General features: G+C 33.8%; 1 protein-coding gene across 9 annotated transcripts in view; it reads right to left on the reverse strand.

Moving 5' to 3' along the window:
• PRKACB (protein kinase cAMP-activated catalytic subunit beta) overlaps positions 1-14769 on the reverse strand; it is a 103151-nt gene that overhangs the window by 19531 nt on the left and 68851 nt on the right. For all 9 annotated transcript variants that reach the window (XM_036444983.2, XM_036444978.2, XM_036444979.2 and 6 more), the window contains 5 exons: positions 9720-9818; positions 8744-8826; positions 6334-6460; positions 5091-5186; positions 1467-1589 (listed from right to left, as the gene is read on the reverse strand). In XM_036444983.2, coding sequence (XP_036300876.1) covers positions 1467-1589; positions 5091-5186; positions 6334-6460; positions 8744-8826; positions 9720-9818 — 528 coding nt within the window. The remainder of the gene's footprint in view (positions 1-1466; positions 1590-5090; positions 5187-6333; positions 6461-8743; positions 8827-9719; positions 9819-14769) is intronic.

Below are 14769 nucleotides of genomic sequence, written 5' to 3' on the forward strand. Positions count from 1 at the left end.
TTAACATACTTCCCTCTGCCTTTCTGTAAAATTTTCACTGCCCATCTTCAGTTTCTTACCTTGAGGTATTTATTTTTCACAAAATTTTCCCCATAAAATGCATCTGAAAATCTTTTGACCCCAGTAGACTGCATAAATACTATGAGATAAACCTGGATCTTGGTAAAAATGTAAATTACAAGGTTATGGACATTTAGGTTGCCTTCTTAACATTGTAACTTTTAAGTTAATATTGTGAATTTTGAGTTCATTGATGCTGACTGCCAGCTTTCACACTATCAGTAAATGTAGAGTGTGAACCTGGCTGAGCTACAAAGAAATACAGACTTTTCCTCTACCTCCATCCAGATTCTTTAGGTTTATTAGTCTAATCTCTGACTTAAAAGATCAGAAAGTACAAAACAGCTTATCTTCCTAAAAGGAATAAAATTATCTGACAAGATGCTGTCACAAGTAAATTTCATTCAAGCATGACCTTCAAAAGCCACATTTCAGGGTGATGTCATGTCAAGATTAACACCCTATTCCAGGTCATATTCTAAATGGGGCTACGTAATCTAAAAAACAAACAAACAAACAAAAAATCCCCCCCCCCCCAAAAAAAAGAACATACCTTGTGTAAAAATAGCAAAAGAATCCCTTTCCATAAACTTTATCATAAACATGGAAGGCCTTCTTCTGAGGATTTTAAAAGTTACTCTTTCTTTGCTGTATAATAGAAAGAATCAGGCTCATCTTTATTAAAATTGTAATATTTTTTAAAAAGACCTGTGGTATGAGCCAAGGCAAGAGCAAATGACTAACTCTAAACCAATACTTTGGAAACAAAACTAGGGATTATAAATGTAAAATAAAGAAGGTTTATGGGGTAATGACAAAATTACAATACTGTCATAGTAAATCTGCTCATGGTCAAGAAAAATTAGTTATTTCCATTTTTGCTAAGATAACTGACAATTATAATCACAATGAATGTGAACAATTGTTTACATAATTTCTATGTTAAAGATATCTATTTTATATTTACTCTCAATTTTGTGGTGTATGACATATTTCAAACAAGAAGTCTTTCCTGAAAAAGCATATTTTTTAAAAAAGCCCCTAAAACTTCTCTACAAGGAGACATCTACATGAAATGACTAACAATTTTTATTTATTTGAAGGAATACTCAGAATTAGGGCTATGAGGCTGTGTTTTACAAGTGATAGAAATACTAAAACTGGAAAACGTTTTATTGTTTTGCTAATGTAGTTATCAAAATGCCTTTTTTTCTTAAGAAACATTGATAATTTAACATTTATGCTATCATCTTTAATGAGTGCTAGATACAAAGGCAGTAACTCTGGACATTTCCATATTTTTTGAATTTAGGATAATAATGATGATAACAAATGGCTTCAATCTATAAACCTTAAAATTCATGTACAGAAATAATAACAGAGGAATAATAAAATGTATTTCTTACCTTTCCAGAAACAATCTTTTCATAAATCTGAATTGGTTGGTCTGCAAAGAATGGGGGGTAGCCAGCTGCCATTTCATAGATTAACACCCCTAATGCCCACCAATCCACTGCCTTATTGTAGCCCTAAAAGAAACCAACACCAAATGTCAATTAGTATTCACTCCACAGAGAATGAAGCCATTGATGACTTCAAAATGACCTTCAAGCATTACCTTCAAAAGCAGTTACTAAGTTATTCAGGATAGAATAAAAAAAAAAATGAACAAAACTTATTAGGTCAGGTTTAAATTAAATATGGGAAACTTTCTAAATATTGAAATTGGATATTAGAAAATATTATTAAGTTTTCTTTCTAAAATCATTAAGAATATTTCAGACAATAAAATATTCCCTATTCAACTGTGATCCTTTATAATTGTTGCTGAACAACAGAAGGGGAGTAGTACAAAATTATCCCTTGAAGTCCATTTATGCCTATGGTCTTTTGTACCAGGTTTTCTAGAGAATGCTAGGAATGTCAAAAGTTTTGAAGCGAAATAGTAGATATTGCATTTCATAATTAGTAATGGAGTTGACTTCAGAATATGCTTTATCTTTGGATTTTAGGAGGGTCAGTATACAAAGCAAAGTCCTATCAACTTTACAAGATCTTATGATAGCTAAACAGTTAATGTGGAACCCACTAAATGTAAAAGTTTAAATATACTTTATCGACTGTATTGCTTCTCATCTCTAAAAGATATATAGAAAAGGTATTACGAGGACTGACGGTATCTAATGAAAGGAAACGACGTGTAGAAAAAGTGCGTCAAATGTGCACAGCACATGTCCTGAAAGGCGCTGTGAGTGAAATGTACAATGCTAAGGTTATTTTTACATGGGCTGTTTATCCAGTTTAAATTTACTAAAATTAAGATATAGAAGTATTTAAGAAGTTCAAATATTAGCATGTTTACATAAAGTTTGTTATCAATCAACAATGATCAGTGTCGATTGGCACAAAAGATTATGAAAGAACTACAGGCCCGATGCACAAAATTTGTGGAAGGGGGTTGGCCTCAGCTACTGCCTCGGCTGCCTTGGCCTCCGCCCTCACAGCCCCAGCTTCATCTGGAAGGCTGTCGGAAGAATATCAGGAAGGACATCTGGTCTAATTAGCATGTTATGCTTTTATTATTATAGATTATTATAGATAACCGAATCATGGAGAGGAATGAGCTGAGTTCTTGCCAGATCTTTGGTTAAGTGTATCCTCTTCTCCATTCCCCCATTTCAACCTTTTCTCAAAAATTTAGCTTTCCAAACTATTTAGTTTTCAAATTATGAGCTAAAATATGATACTATAAGTAGAGATTTTCTTTTCATTTTTGTTCTGCTTCTGCATGTTTTTTTTTTTTTTAAAGGGAGAAACTAGTATAATAGGAATAGCACTTTGTTTTGCTAATGGAAATAGGCATGAACTTTGCTTAACTCACTTAACTCACTAATGCTGTCATTTATTACAATATTTTTATTACAATGAAAGTATGCAATGTTGAACCAGATCCTTTTACTAAACTTTATTTCTATTTTGTAGATTGTGTGCTAATGTTCATAATAAATGTGCCAGCTGTCTTAATGCCCTAGATATAAAGAATGAAAACAAATCAATAAGAAAAACTAAATTATAATAAATAAATGGGCTAAGGACATGAAATAATAATTCATACACACACAAAGAAATACCAAATGGGTATAAGTATTAAAACACATCTAATAAAAACATGAGACTTAAAATAATATTTATTTTATTATTTTAAATAATAAGCCTATTAAATTAGTAATGATTTAAAAAAATAAGAATATGCAATGCTGAAGAGAGTGTGGTGCAATAGGCACTCTCATATACGGCTGGCAGGAGTATAAAATGTTACCATCTTTTTGGAAAGCACTTTGGCAATGTGTATCAAGAGGCTTAGGGATATCCTAAGAAAATAATTTAAAATGCAGAAAAAACTTATACGCAAAGACCAAAGGAAACAACTTAAATATTTAATGATAGAAGAATGGTGAAATATTTCATGGTTATTTCAAAATGAGCCATTAGAATGATGTTTGCATACTTGTTATCATTCAAGTGAAAAAAAACTGAATACAAAACTGTACATTCACTATATCTCAACTATGATAACATGCATATAAATTATGTAAAAGTGTTTTTAAAGGTTGCCTCTGAGTGGCGAGATTATAGTTTCTTTTTATTGTTTCTTTATATTTTTCTGTATTTTCTAAATTTTGTACAGTGAACATCTATTAGTTTTATAATACATGTACATTTTAAAAGTTTTGCACTTATTCTGTCATCATATTATAGGGTGGGGCAAAAGTAGATTTACAGTTGTGAGTACATGAAACAAAGTTTATTCCTGTATTATTATTTATTACTTATGCTATTTTCCATATGAACAACTGTAAACCTACTCTTGTCATACTCTGTATTTGTTAAGTATAGTTAAAAAAGAAATGTGTTAATAGCAATGATATTTTGATTATAAAAGACTAAACACTGGAAGATTTCAGGTGTGAAAGATGGATCTATGCCTAACCAATGGACACAGATAAGAGCGCCGTAGGCCTGAGGTGGGGGTACAAGATGTCAAAGCAGGGAGGAGGGAGATATTTGTAATACTTTAAGTAAATCTTTTCTATTCTAACACTTCTGTAGGTTAGCCATTTTCAATTACTCTGGGGTAGGTATTCAGTTTCTAAATACTGAGGTATGCGGCTTATCCCTTCCTCTTTCCTTGTTCCTATTTGTGCCCAGTTATTGTTAATTTCTCTTTTCTAGCTTTCTCCACCAAAAGGCAGTGGAAAAGAGAAGTTAAACCGTTCTCTCAGATATGAGTACACGTTTCTCTCACCACATTTTCACTGTTTGGAAAAGTAGAACTGTCTTCAATAAGACTGTAATTATTCAATTGCTGTGATATTTCTTTTCTTTTAAAAAAATATATTTTATTGATTTTTTACAGAGAGGAAGGGAGAGGGATAGAGAGCTAGAAACGTCGATGAGAGAGAAACACCGACCAGCTGCCTCTTGCACACTCCCTACTGGGGATGTGCCTGCAACCAATGTACGTGCCCTTGATCGGAATCGAACCCTGGACCCTTCAGTCTGCAGACCAATGCTCTACCACTGAGCCATACTGGTTTCGGCTCAATTGCTGTGATATTTCTATGTTTAAACTAAAATTAAAAAAACAATAAACATACATTTCTTTCATGTAAATGGTAAAGTTGAAACAAAGAACTGATGAATAGCACATATCATCTTTAGATTAGCCTCTTGTTATTGCTCTCCTGTGACTGGGAATGATTATGAAAAAGCTATGCTTCCAGCTTCAACACATGGATCTAGAGGTCAGATTTATTAACACCGTTTCTATTAGGTTCAGCGTTAAAATGGATAGTTTATGGGATTAGTGTTAGACTCTATTTTTTTAGTAATTATGCACAAATAGGTTTAAATTTATAATTTAGATTAAATAAAAATGTAAGATTAGGTTAATAAACTGTTTTCATAACAGTCCATACTGATGCATGCCTTCTATCTCTACTTCTTATGTAATGACAGTGTAAGTATACCTTGCTGAGGATTATTTCTGGAGCCAAGTATTCCGGAGTGCCACACAATGTCCAGGTTCTGCCTTTAACTCTTTTGGCAAAACCAAAGTCTGTGACCTATGGGAGAAAAAAAAACAAAAAACGGTGAACATTATTATTTCACAATAAAAGTATTTATTTTAAGTTTAAAATCAGGGTGAAAAATAGAACCAGGTAAAACAAATTAATTAAATGGAATTGAGACTAATCCATGTGGACCACTACTTGGTGAATATAGTTGAAACAATCCAATGCTGAGTAACATTTCCCATCTCTAACCAAGGAGCAAATGACAACAACAAAAGTCTTAATGAAAGTGTTAGAAGTGTCCCTTAAAATCCAATATGTCCTTAGTCATTAATGATCTCATCCGAAGTGCAGCAGCATCAGTGGGGAGGTCTGGTAAGTGTGTAAAAAGGGATGCTCCCACTCCATCGATAGCAGGAATGAAAAGAAAACACTGTCACCAGTCCAGATTTGGCAGCTGCATTGTAGTGTAAAAAGCATGGACGCTGGGGACAGATTGGATTCAATTCTGACTCTACCTGCTCTGCCTTAGTGTCATCAGCCTTAAAATGAGGATAACAACAGTATTTCCACTTCATGGCATTATCAGGATTAAAAGAGATGACAGAGCCCTGCTGGTGTGGCTCAGTGGTTGAGCACTGAGCCAAGAGGTCATGGTTTGTTTCCAGTTAGGGCACATGCCTGGGTTGGGGGCTCAATTCCCAGTAGGAGGCAGAGGATCGATGATGATGTTCTCTCATCAATGTTTCTCTTTCTCTATCCCTTTCCCTTCTTCTATCTCTAAAACTCAATGAAAACACACACACACACACACACACACACAAACAAAATAAAATAAAACACAAAAAAACCATGGTTTTCTAAAAAATAAAAATAGAGAGATGATACATAAAAACATTTGGAATAACACGTGGCACTAAATGAGTGCTCACAAATTTAGCTATTGCCAATTCTTGATGCAGGAGCCTGTGCTCAGTTCACAACCACAGATCACAGGAGATATAAACAGGGTCTATCCTGAAGGAGACATTTTGTTCTAATAGCACTGGAACCATAAGTTCCATTTAGGCTATTGGGGAAAAGTAATTGTCTTCTCAAAGAAAAAAACATTTCCAAAATTGGTAGTTGTCAAATACGTACAACCTGTTAGCTAGTATTATCTCAAATACATTATATATATAGTATGTTCAGTTCATACCTGGATATAACCTTGGTGGTCAATTAGGAGATTTTCAGGTTTTAGATCTCGGTAGATGAGGTCTAGTGAGTGGAGATACTCAAATGTTAGCACTATCTGAGCTGCATAGAACCGGGCATGGGGTTCACTGCAAAGAAACAAAACAATGGATTTCTGTAAAATAAGTTAACACATAGTAATCAGTAGATTATACAAAAAATTAATAGAGTTGAGGTATTTTGGGAGTAAAATGTATTTTTTAAAACTATGTAAATAATCTTGTTAACTTCCAAATATTTAGTAAATCTCTAAATTATCTTCAAATAATGCTTCGATATGATTAGTAAGAAAAATACAACTTTCAAATTGTCATCATATGTTAAATTACTATTGGCTATAGTAGATGATATTGATACTTTTGTAATTATGTCTGACCTTAAGGATGATTGAAAAGCAAATGTGCCAGTTAGATTGTCTGTCACAGTCATCGCTACTGTTGATAGGTTCTATTTACGTTTCTGACACATTTCAATGTTTATTACTACATAGAAGAGTTCTTTACTTGAAATCATCTGCTGATTAATGCCATTTTTACCTAGTCTGTTCTTATTACAAAATGATATATGCTCATTATAGAAAAAATATAATGTCGATGAAAATCAAGACGTCCATAATCCCATTCAGAAACCATAGAAACAATCCTGGAGTCAAATTTCCCATCTTCTATGCATGTTTCCACAGACACATAAACATAGGGATAAACTGCATATTTGTGTAAATATGTATAATTCTTACAGACATAGATGAGATCAACTGATAGATCAATGTGACTTTGATGCCACATTCTGAGTATTTCAAAAAGATACACTGACTTTTTAGTCTGAGTTTCTATTTCATCACCTAATGTATACACTGAATTCTGCTAATCTGCCTGAGAAATTGCAATGACTTTCAGACTTGTGTCCTCAATGAATAACCTTAACTAGGAATAGAATTTCCCTCAAGACCACTGGCCTGAATTTGATCTAGTAGGACCAGAAATATAGATTGATTTCAAAAAAGGATTACATATGCTGCTCTTTTTGCTTGTCACTCACTATATTTCCTAGGTACTAGCCTCATACACTTCAGATGCTCATTAAATATTTGTTGAATGAGTAAATATGTAAAGAAAAATACATTTTGGGGGCAATCCTATCTAATAAAGAGGGAATATGCAAATTGACCCTCACGCTGTTACAAAAGATGGTGGCACCCACAGCCAATAAGGAGGGAAAATGCTAATTGACTGCCCCACCCTCAAAAATGGCAGTGCCCACAGCAAACAGATGGCGGCACCCAGTTCCCTCAGTCCCGCTGGGGTGATTGCCTCTGGAGTCCCCCAGTCTCCTTAGCCCCCCAGCCACTCGGGACCAGCCCGAGGTGCAGGTAACCAGAGCCTTCCGCCGCTGGCAGTGGCAGCAGTAGAGATGTGATGGGGTGTTGCCTTCCCCTGATCGCCGAGTCGCCTCCCACCCCTGGAGGCTCCTGGATTGTGAGAGGGGGCAGGCTGGGCTGAGGGACCGCCCCCCTCCAGTGCACGAATTTTCATGCACTGGGCCTCTAGTACTTTATAACACCCTTCCAATTTCAGTCCCATTTCATCAATACTGTCACAACTGACATCATATGTTGTATGACAAGGAATGAAAATCTAAGTCTATCATCATGTTTTTATGAATCTAATTACCATCATGAGTCCTGTTTGAACTCACACTAACATGTTAGTAACACCATTATATAATGTACTGAAACAAGCTGGACTTATTCTTGGTTTCAGCATCATTCTATTAGTGATTATTAAGGAACAGTAGAAGCTTACAAACTACTACACCCAGTAAAGATAACAACCTATAACCTATTTTAATAACTGTGTAGCTTTTATTTATAATAACCTAATGAGGTACAGTATATATATGTTATATATGTATTTTTAAACCTTAACATAGTAACAGCATTAAGGAGAACTGAATTTGTGCAAAACTAACTCTCATAATTTCATCATTATGATATCATTATCATCTTTTCTATTGATATATATTTCCTTTTTATCTTTATCCTTATACAAACCTCTTCTCTAGAATTGTGTAATATTTGTTCAATAAATACCGATATGTTTAAATTCAATTAATTTTTAAATTTCTGGAAATTCTAATAATAGATTTCAAACAATACTTACTAATGGTAGAATATTTACATTGGTATCATAGTGCTTTGATTTTTAAAAGTCATTATGTGGCCTTTTATTAATGTTTCCATGTAATTATTCATACAGATAAAATATTACTAAATTAAATGAAATAAATTTTTACATTAACCATCACTTAAAATTGTTTTGTTTTTTTTAAAACACACACACAGCAAGATTTAAGGAGAGTAAAGTATTAGTTACCTGAACCTTCCAATTCTTCTTAGATGTGAAAACATTTCACCCCCAGGGACATATTCCATAACCATATATAAATTAGAATTATCCTATACACAAACAGGAAGGATAAATAAATCAAAATATTTTAAAGTAGCAGCATGTTCAATTAGAAAAAGGCAAATTTAAAAATCCACCTGGTAGATTACTAACATTGGGAACTAAAGATTAAATAAAAAATGCTCTAACTTTTCTACATTGGGACACTCATGTTTCCCCCCTAGTATTCTTCTACAATTTATTCTGGAGTTTTTGCTGTTCTTGCTCTTGAAGGGAATAGTTAACTTTTAAATAATTAAACAGTGAAGTAATAACTTAATGTTATAGGGTATGCAAAGGAATAACAAGGTTAAAAAATAATTTGCAAAAGTTAGTAAGAACATTTACATTTTATGTACTACATTAGGTCAGAGAAATTAAGAATTTTTAACATCATCAGGAATTCACAGGTCTTTATTTTATTTAAAAATAAAGGAGGAAAAAGAAAAGATTAAAACGCTTCATATGAATCAATGCTGCAGAGAGGTGACAGGTGAAAAGCTGCCAACTTAATAAATCTTTTGAAAATCTATGAGACATTTGAGCGGAGGGTCAAAGTCTGCTCTAACTCGTATGAGTGAAAAGACTAGTGCACAAATTACTAAGTGAAAGTAGATAGTGAGATTGTGGCAGAAAAGGCTCTGGAGAAAAAGCAGACATGTAGTTGTGCTGATTTGCCTTGCTAAATATCACTATGGATTTTGGTAAATTGAAATTTTTATTTTATAATACAGTCTCATGAAAAATTATACATTTTCCTTAATAAATTCCCCAAGGAGAACCAAAATCTTTAAAAAAAAAAATAATCTCCATGTTTATTGCCTGGTTTAGAATCCTAGTATAGCTTTATATTTTTTAAAATTATGAGGTGAAAATATTTTATTTGGATATTAATAAAATTTACCTTAAAAGAATACTCCAGTCGAACAAGAAAAGGAAAATTTACTGCCTGTAATATTCTTTTCTCATTCAAAGTATGCTCTATTTGCTTCAGTTTAACAACCTGTAATTGAGAGTTAAACATGTTAGATGCATTTAAATGAAATTTCAGTTACTATAATTTTATAAAAAGAAAGTGAAATAAATGTTTTTCATAACTAATGAACTTGGATAAAACAAAATCGCTAGAGTTGGACAAGGAGGGTAGTAATAACTACCAATGAGGATAATTAGATTCAAATGAAAAAAAAACCTTACAGAAGATTTAAAACTTGGTCTTAAAATGGCAAACTATGATTTTCAGTAAAGAAGCAAGAGCTAAGAAGAATTAAAATTATAATACCTGAATAAATACAAGAACAAGTCCTGAAAATTCAATTTTGCACAGCTACAAAAGAGGATACACACTAAATATTGGCAAAAAGAAAAAAAAAGAAAAAGAAAAAAAAGAAAGACTATGTCTTTATAGCAAATAGATAATTTAGGGTTACTCAAGATTTCTCTGGGTTGTCTACTCAATCATGTACATAGCAGAGGACAGCAACTAATCCTAACATCAAGAAGACTTGTTTTTCCTACATGTGATTCTATTTTTAACTTAAGAAAATGTATCTTTAGAGAGATAGAAATAACTATTTTGCATGTGCGTAAGTCATGTATGATAGAGACTTATGTGGGCTAATCATAGAATTCAAGAAGTTGAACATGGATAAGAAAGGCAATTAAAGATATCACCCAGTAATTAGTATACACAATTATAGTATAAAAATAACTACAAGTCAGAAGATTTGTATTCTAATCTAGGTCTTCTTATTCAACCAGTTGTTGTGACTTTGGAAATGCTATTTTAATTCTTAGAATATCAGGGTTTTTAAAAATCTGTAACATGAAGTGGTTAGATCACCACTGTCAACATTCTAACTAGTTACAGAACCCATTAGTCCATTCTTACCATGATAAACTATATATTACATATATATATATATATATATATATATATATATATTTTTTTTTTTTTTTTTTTTTTTTTTTGCAGTTTCAGGTTCACAGTAGAACTGAGTGGAGGTACAGAGACTTTCCATATACCACCTTCCTCCACACATGCATAGCCTCCCAAGATCAACCTTCCCCACCGGAATGGTAAACCTATTACCCTCAGTGAACCTACACTGATGCATATTTACACTCTTGGTATTCTACGTCTATGGATTTGGACAATGTGTAATGACAGGCACCCACAATTATAGTGTCCTACACAGTAGTTTCACTGCCCTAAAAACCCTCTGCACACCACCTATTCACCCTTCCCTCCCCACTGACCCCTGGCAACACTGATCTTCTGATTGTCTCCACAGTTTTGCCTTTTCCAAACAATCATATAGTTAGAATCATACAGTCTGTAGTCTTTCAGATTGGCTCCTTTCACTGAATTATACACATTTAGGTTTCCTCCATGTCTTTTCATGGCTTGACAGTTCATTTCCTTTTAGCGCTGAACAATACTCCATTGTCTGAGTGTACCACAGTGTTTACTTTTGTATATTACGATATAGTAGGTTTTTTGTTAGGCACAGAAATGTGTTACCTTATAATATAGGTAATAAAATCTGCAAAAGAGAGGCTTTCTGCGTGACAGCCCTAAGTCAACTGTGCAGATATGGGAAATAACAATTAAATAGACACAAAGACGAGCGAGTGTTTGCCTTCATGTTGCATAAAATCTGTCCAGAAATACGATGCATGAATATGTGAATAACAATACAGTACAACGGCCAAATGAGAGTGATGTATAGTGTTCAGAGGGGAAAATATACAAAGGTGAGTAAGTCTGAGTGCTAGTCCATTGGGCTAGAGCTTAGGACAGTACCTCTCAAACTTTGGTAACAAGGTATCCCTAAAAGGCAGAAAAAAAGTTAACAAGTACCCCTAGGGGTTTTGTCCATGTTTTATTTCAAAATTTATAGATCATGTTTACTTCCTAATATTTCTTGAGGTTTAAATACATATATTTAAAAGCATTTAAAAATGATTGTCAGCAATTTCTTTTTTAGCCAAGCACTTGAGGAGTTTTTAATAAGGAAGAGAGGTCATATATCATCACATACTCCCCTACCTGACCCAGCTCAGCACCATATACTTCTGTGGGTCCAGTTTCCATCAGAGTAGACGAGAGGGGACATGTAGGGGAATAGTGAAAAGTAAGACTGGCGCGGAGTTAGGGAGAAAATTATAAAGGCTGCAGAGTTCTGACTTCATTTAATAAACACCTGGAAGCCTTCTGAGTGAGATGATATGATACGATACGGAAAACTGGTTGACAATGAAGAAGGTAAATTAGTAGAAGGTGAAAACTGATACTGTGGAAATTAAGATGTTATTGTGAAAGTCCCGTTAATATCAGTGAGGGAGCAAGTAGGTGGTGTCAGAAAAGATTTCAGGGATAACGAATACACTTGAAAGGAAAAATCAGCATGGAGTGTAAGAATAGAAATCAGACAAGCCCCGGTCAGCTTCTTGGTGCTCTCATTAGCTGTTTGACTTGGAAAAGATTACTGAGAGAGGTTCTTGGCTTGAAGGCGAGATGAATGTCACACAATGTTGTGAAGAGTCACTGATATAACAAATGTAAAATGACTTGTAATGCTTGACACATGATATGGAATAGAGAAACGGGATTTCCTTAATCTACCACTGAGTGTCTGAGTGTCTACAGACGGAAGTGGTAGACCTTCCCCACACGCCACGCATGTCTACAGCTGAAAACCTCAGATATCAACTCTGGTCGCTCAAATTTTAAAATCAGACTTGTGAGTGACATCTCTGGGTTTATAAAGAACATTATGGTAACTTGGGTTCGTAAATATTCCAGCGCATATGGAAGACATGGGGATGGTTTCCGTTTCGGATGAGAGGCAGCTAACTGGTTAATTTCTGTGCTGATTTATTCCCCTCCCCTCACACACCCTAAGATAGGAGAAGCCACAAAGGATTAACTGAAAGACCTCAGACTTTAGAGACAGAAAGGTTATTGCAGAATGTTACTTTGTTACTTAGTTTTAGCAAATTAAATAAATTTGGGAAAAAAAATCAGAATATGAAGTCTTTGTTGTGCTTCTGAATAGATCCAGAACAAGGCCATACAGCAACGATTTTCAACCTCTCATGGCACACACAATCTAATCACCAAAGTTCTGCGGCACACTAAAACACATTTTTTGCCAACTTGACGAAAAATGTATAATTTTTTGAATCATTCACACTGGACAGCTATTGTTGTGTTGGCTGTGATCATTATTTTATTTGACGATCTAAGGGAAAAGAGGCCAGCGCCCCTGACTACAGAGGCAGGCACTGCAAGTCTTAAAAATACTTGCGGCCTGCACACAGGCTGAAAATCGCTGCTGCAGGGAAATGACTTCAAATGGCAGCTGCTCCTCCGGGAAATGCTCTTTTACCACGATTTATTCCCAAGGCAGCCTTCTCAGTAACTCACTTAGCAAGTCACTGTCGTACAAAATATTTTAAAGTGTAAAAAAATATGTTTTGTAATCCTTTTAATATTTTAGGACTAAAAGCACATCTTTGTTAATTCTTTAAGGAAGGTAACAAAATATTAGAAGCTGTACAGATAAGAACATTTTAATGACGGATTTCATAAGAATACAAATTCGAAGCATTTCGTTGTTGTTGTTGTGCTACCAACACAAGCGTACAAATCACGTGCCCTCTCTGAGACCCAAATATGTCATCCAGGAAACTAGGGGAAGCACGCGCTGCTCTCTAGGAGTTCCGTGCCCGGATTGTACAAGTTAGAGCACAGGGCCCAAGGATGAGCTGAAAGCTTGGATGAGAATGTACTGGGCGAGTGCACAGAACACACCTACACACACAAAAAGGAATCATCTAGAGATTGGTAGACAGAAGGAAAAAAAATAAACAGAAAAAGGCAAATTAAAAAAAAAAAAAAAAAAAGATGTCCAAGAGGCAGGAGCATAATTAGACAAGAATGGGGATCCAGAAATCCAAGGTCAAGACAGTTTTAAGGGAGTGGTCAACATGGTTGTAGATTCTAAAAATGTCACATAAGAGAAGCAAAAAGAGTCCATTGGACTATCGATTAGGTCACTGGATTGGTTGACCCATGGCAGAGACATTTTAGTGAAGTAGCAAGAGGTAAGAGATAAATAAGGAGGCAGCTAAATCATTGTGAGTTAAAGAATTAATAGGAAGTGAGTTAGGGATAGTGATTAAACTATTTTTCCAAGAAGCATGGTTAGAAAAATTATGTGAGAGGGCAACAGACAAAGATGCATAATTCTGCATGTGTGTGTAGGGGGGGTGTATTTAATTTTAGAGAGATTTAATAAGCCATTACTGCTTTCATGTTAGAGGTTAGCTTTTTTGTTTGTTTTAGAGATGTGGATTTTTAACACTGAAAATGTGGTGACCTGATTGGAGAGTAAATGTAAAATATATACCAGATTTTGAAGACTGGTATGTTTAAAATATTTCAGTAATTTTTATATTAATCACATATTGCAGTGAGAATGTTGTGGATACATTGGACTAAACAGAATCTATTATTAACATTAATTTCAACTATTGTTTTTTATTTTTTAAAAATAAAGCTACTAGAAATTTTTCTTATCTATATATTCCAGTAAGCCAAAATGTGATTACTAAGAAAATAGAAGCTTAATATTTAAAGCATGAAAAATTCAGGTATCCTGATTATATATATATATATATATATATATATATATATACCCCAATATGTGATAAACACTTAAAAATTACTTTTAATTTTTAACTGAGATATAATTGACATAACATTATATTAGTTTCAAGTGTATAATGATCTGATTTAAAAAATTTTTTTTAAATTAATTAACTTTTTATTTTTTCCATTTTTTTTTATTAAGGTATTATATGTGTACAGATCTTACCATTATAATGATATGATTTTTAATAGTATGTAGGTTTTCAAGTTTTTACTGCTTTAATTTATATTTTTA

Source organism: Pipistrellus kuhlii, unplaced genomic scaffold, assembly GCF_014108245.1.
Source record: "Pipistrellus kuhlii isolate mPipKuh1 unplaced genomic scaffold, mPipKuh1.p scaffold_m20_p_2, whole genome shotgun sequence".
NCBI lineage: Eukaryota > Metazoa > Chordata > Mammalia > Chiroptera > Vespertilionidae > Pipistrellus > Pipistrellus kuhlii.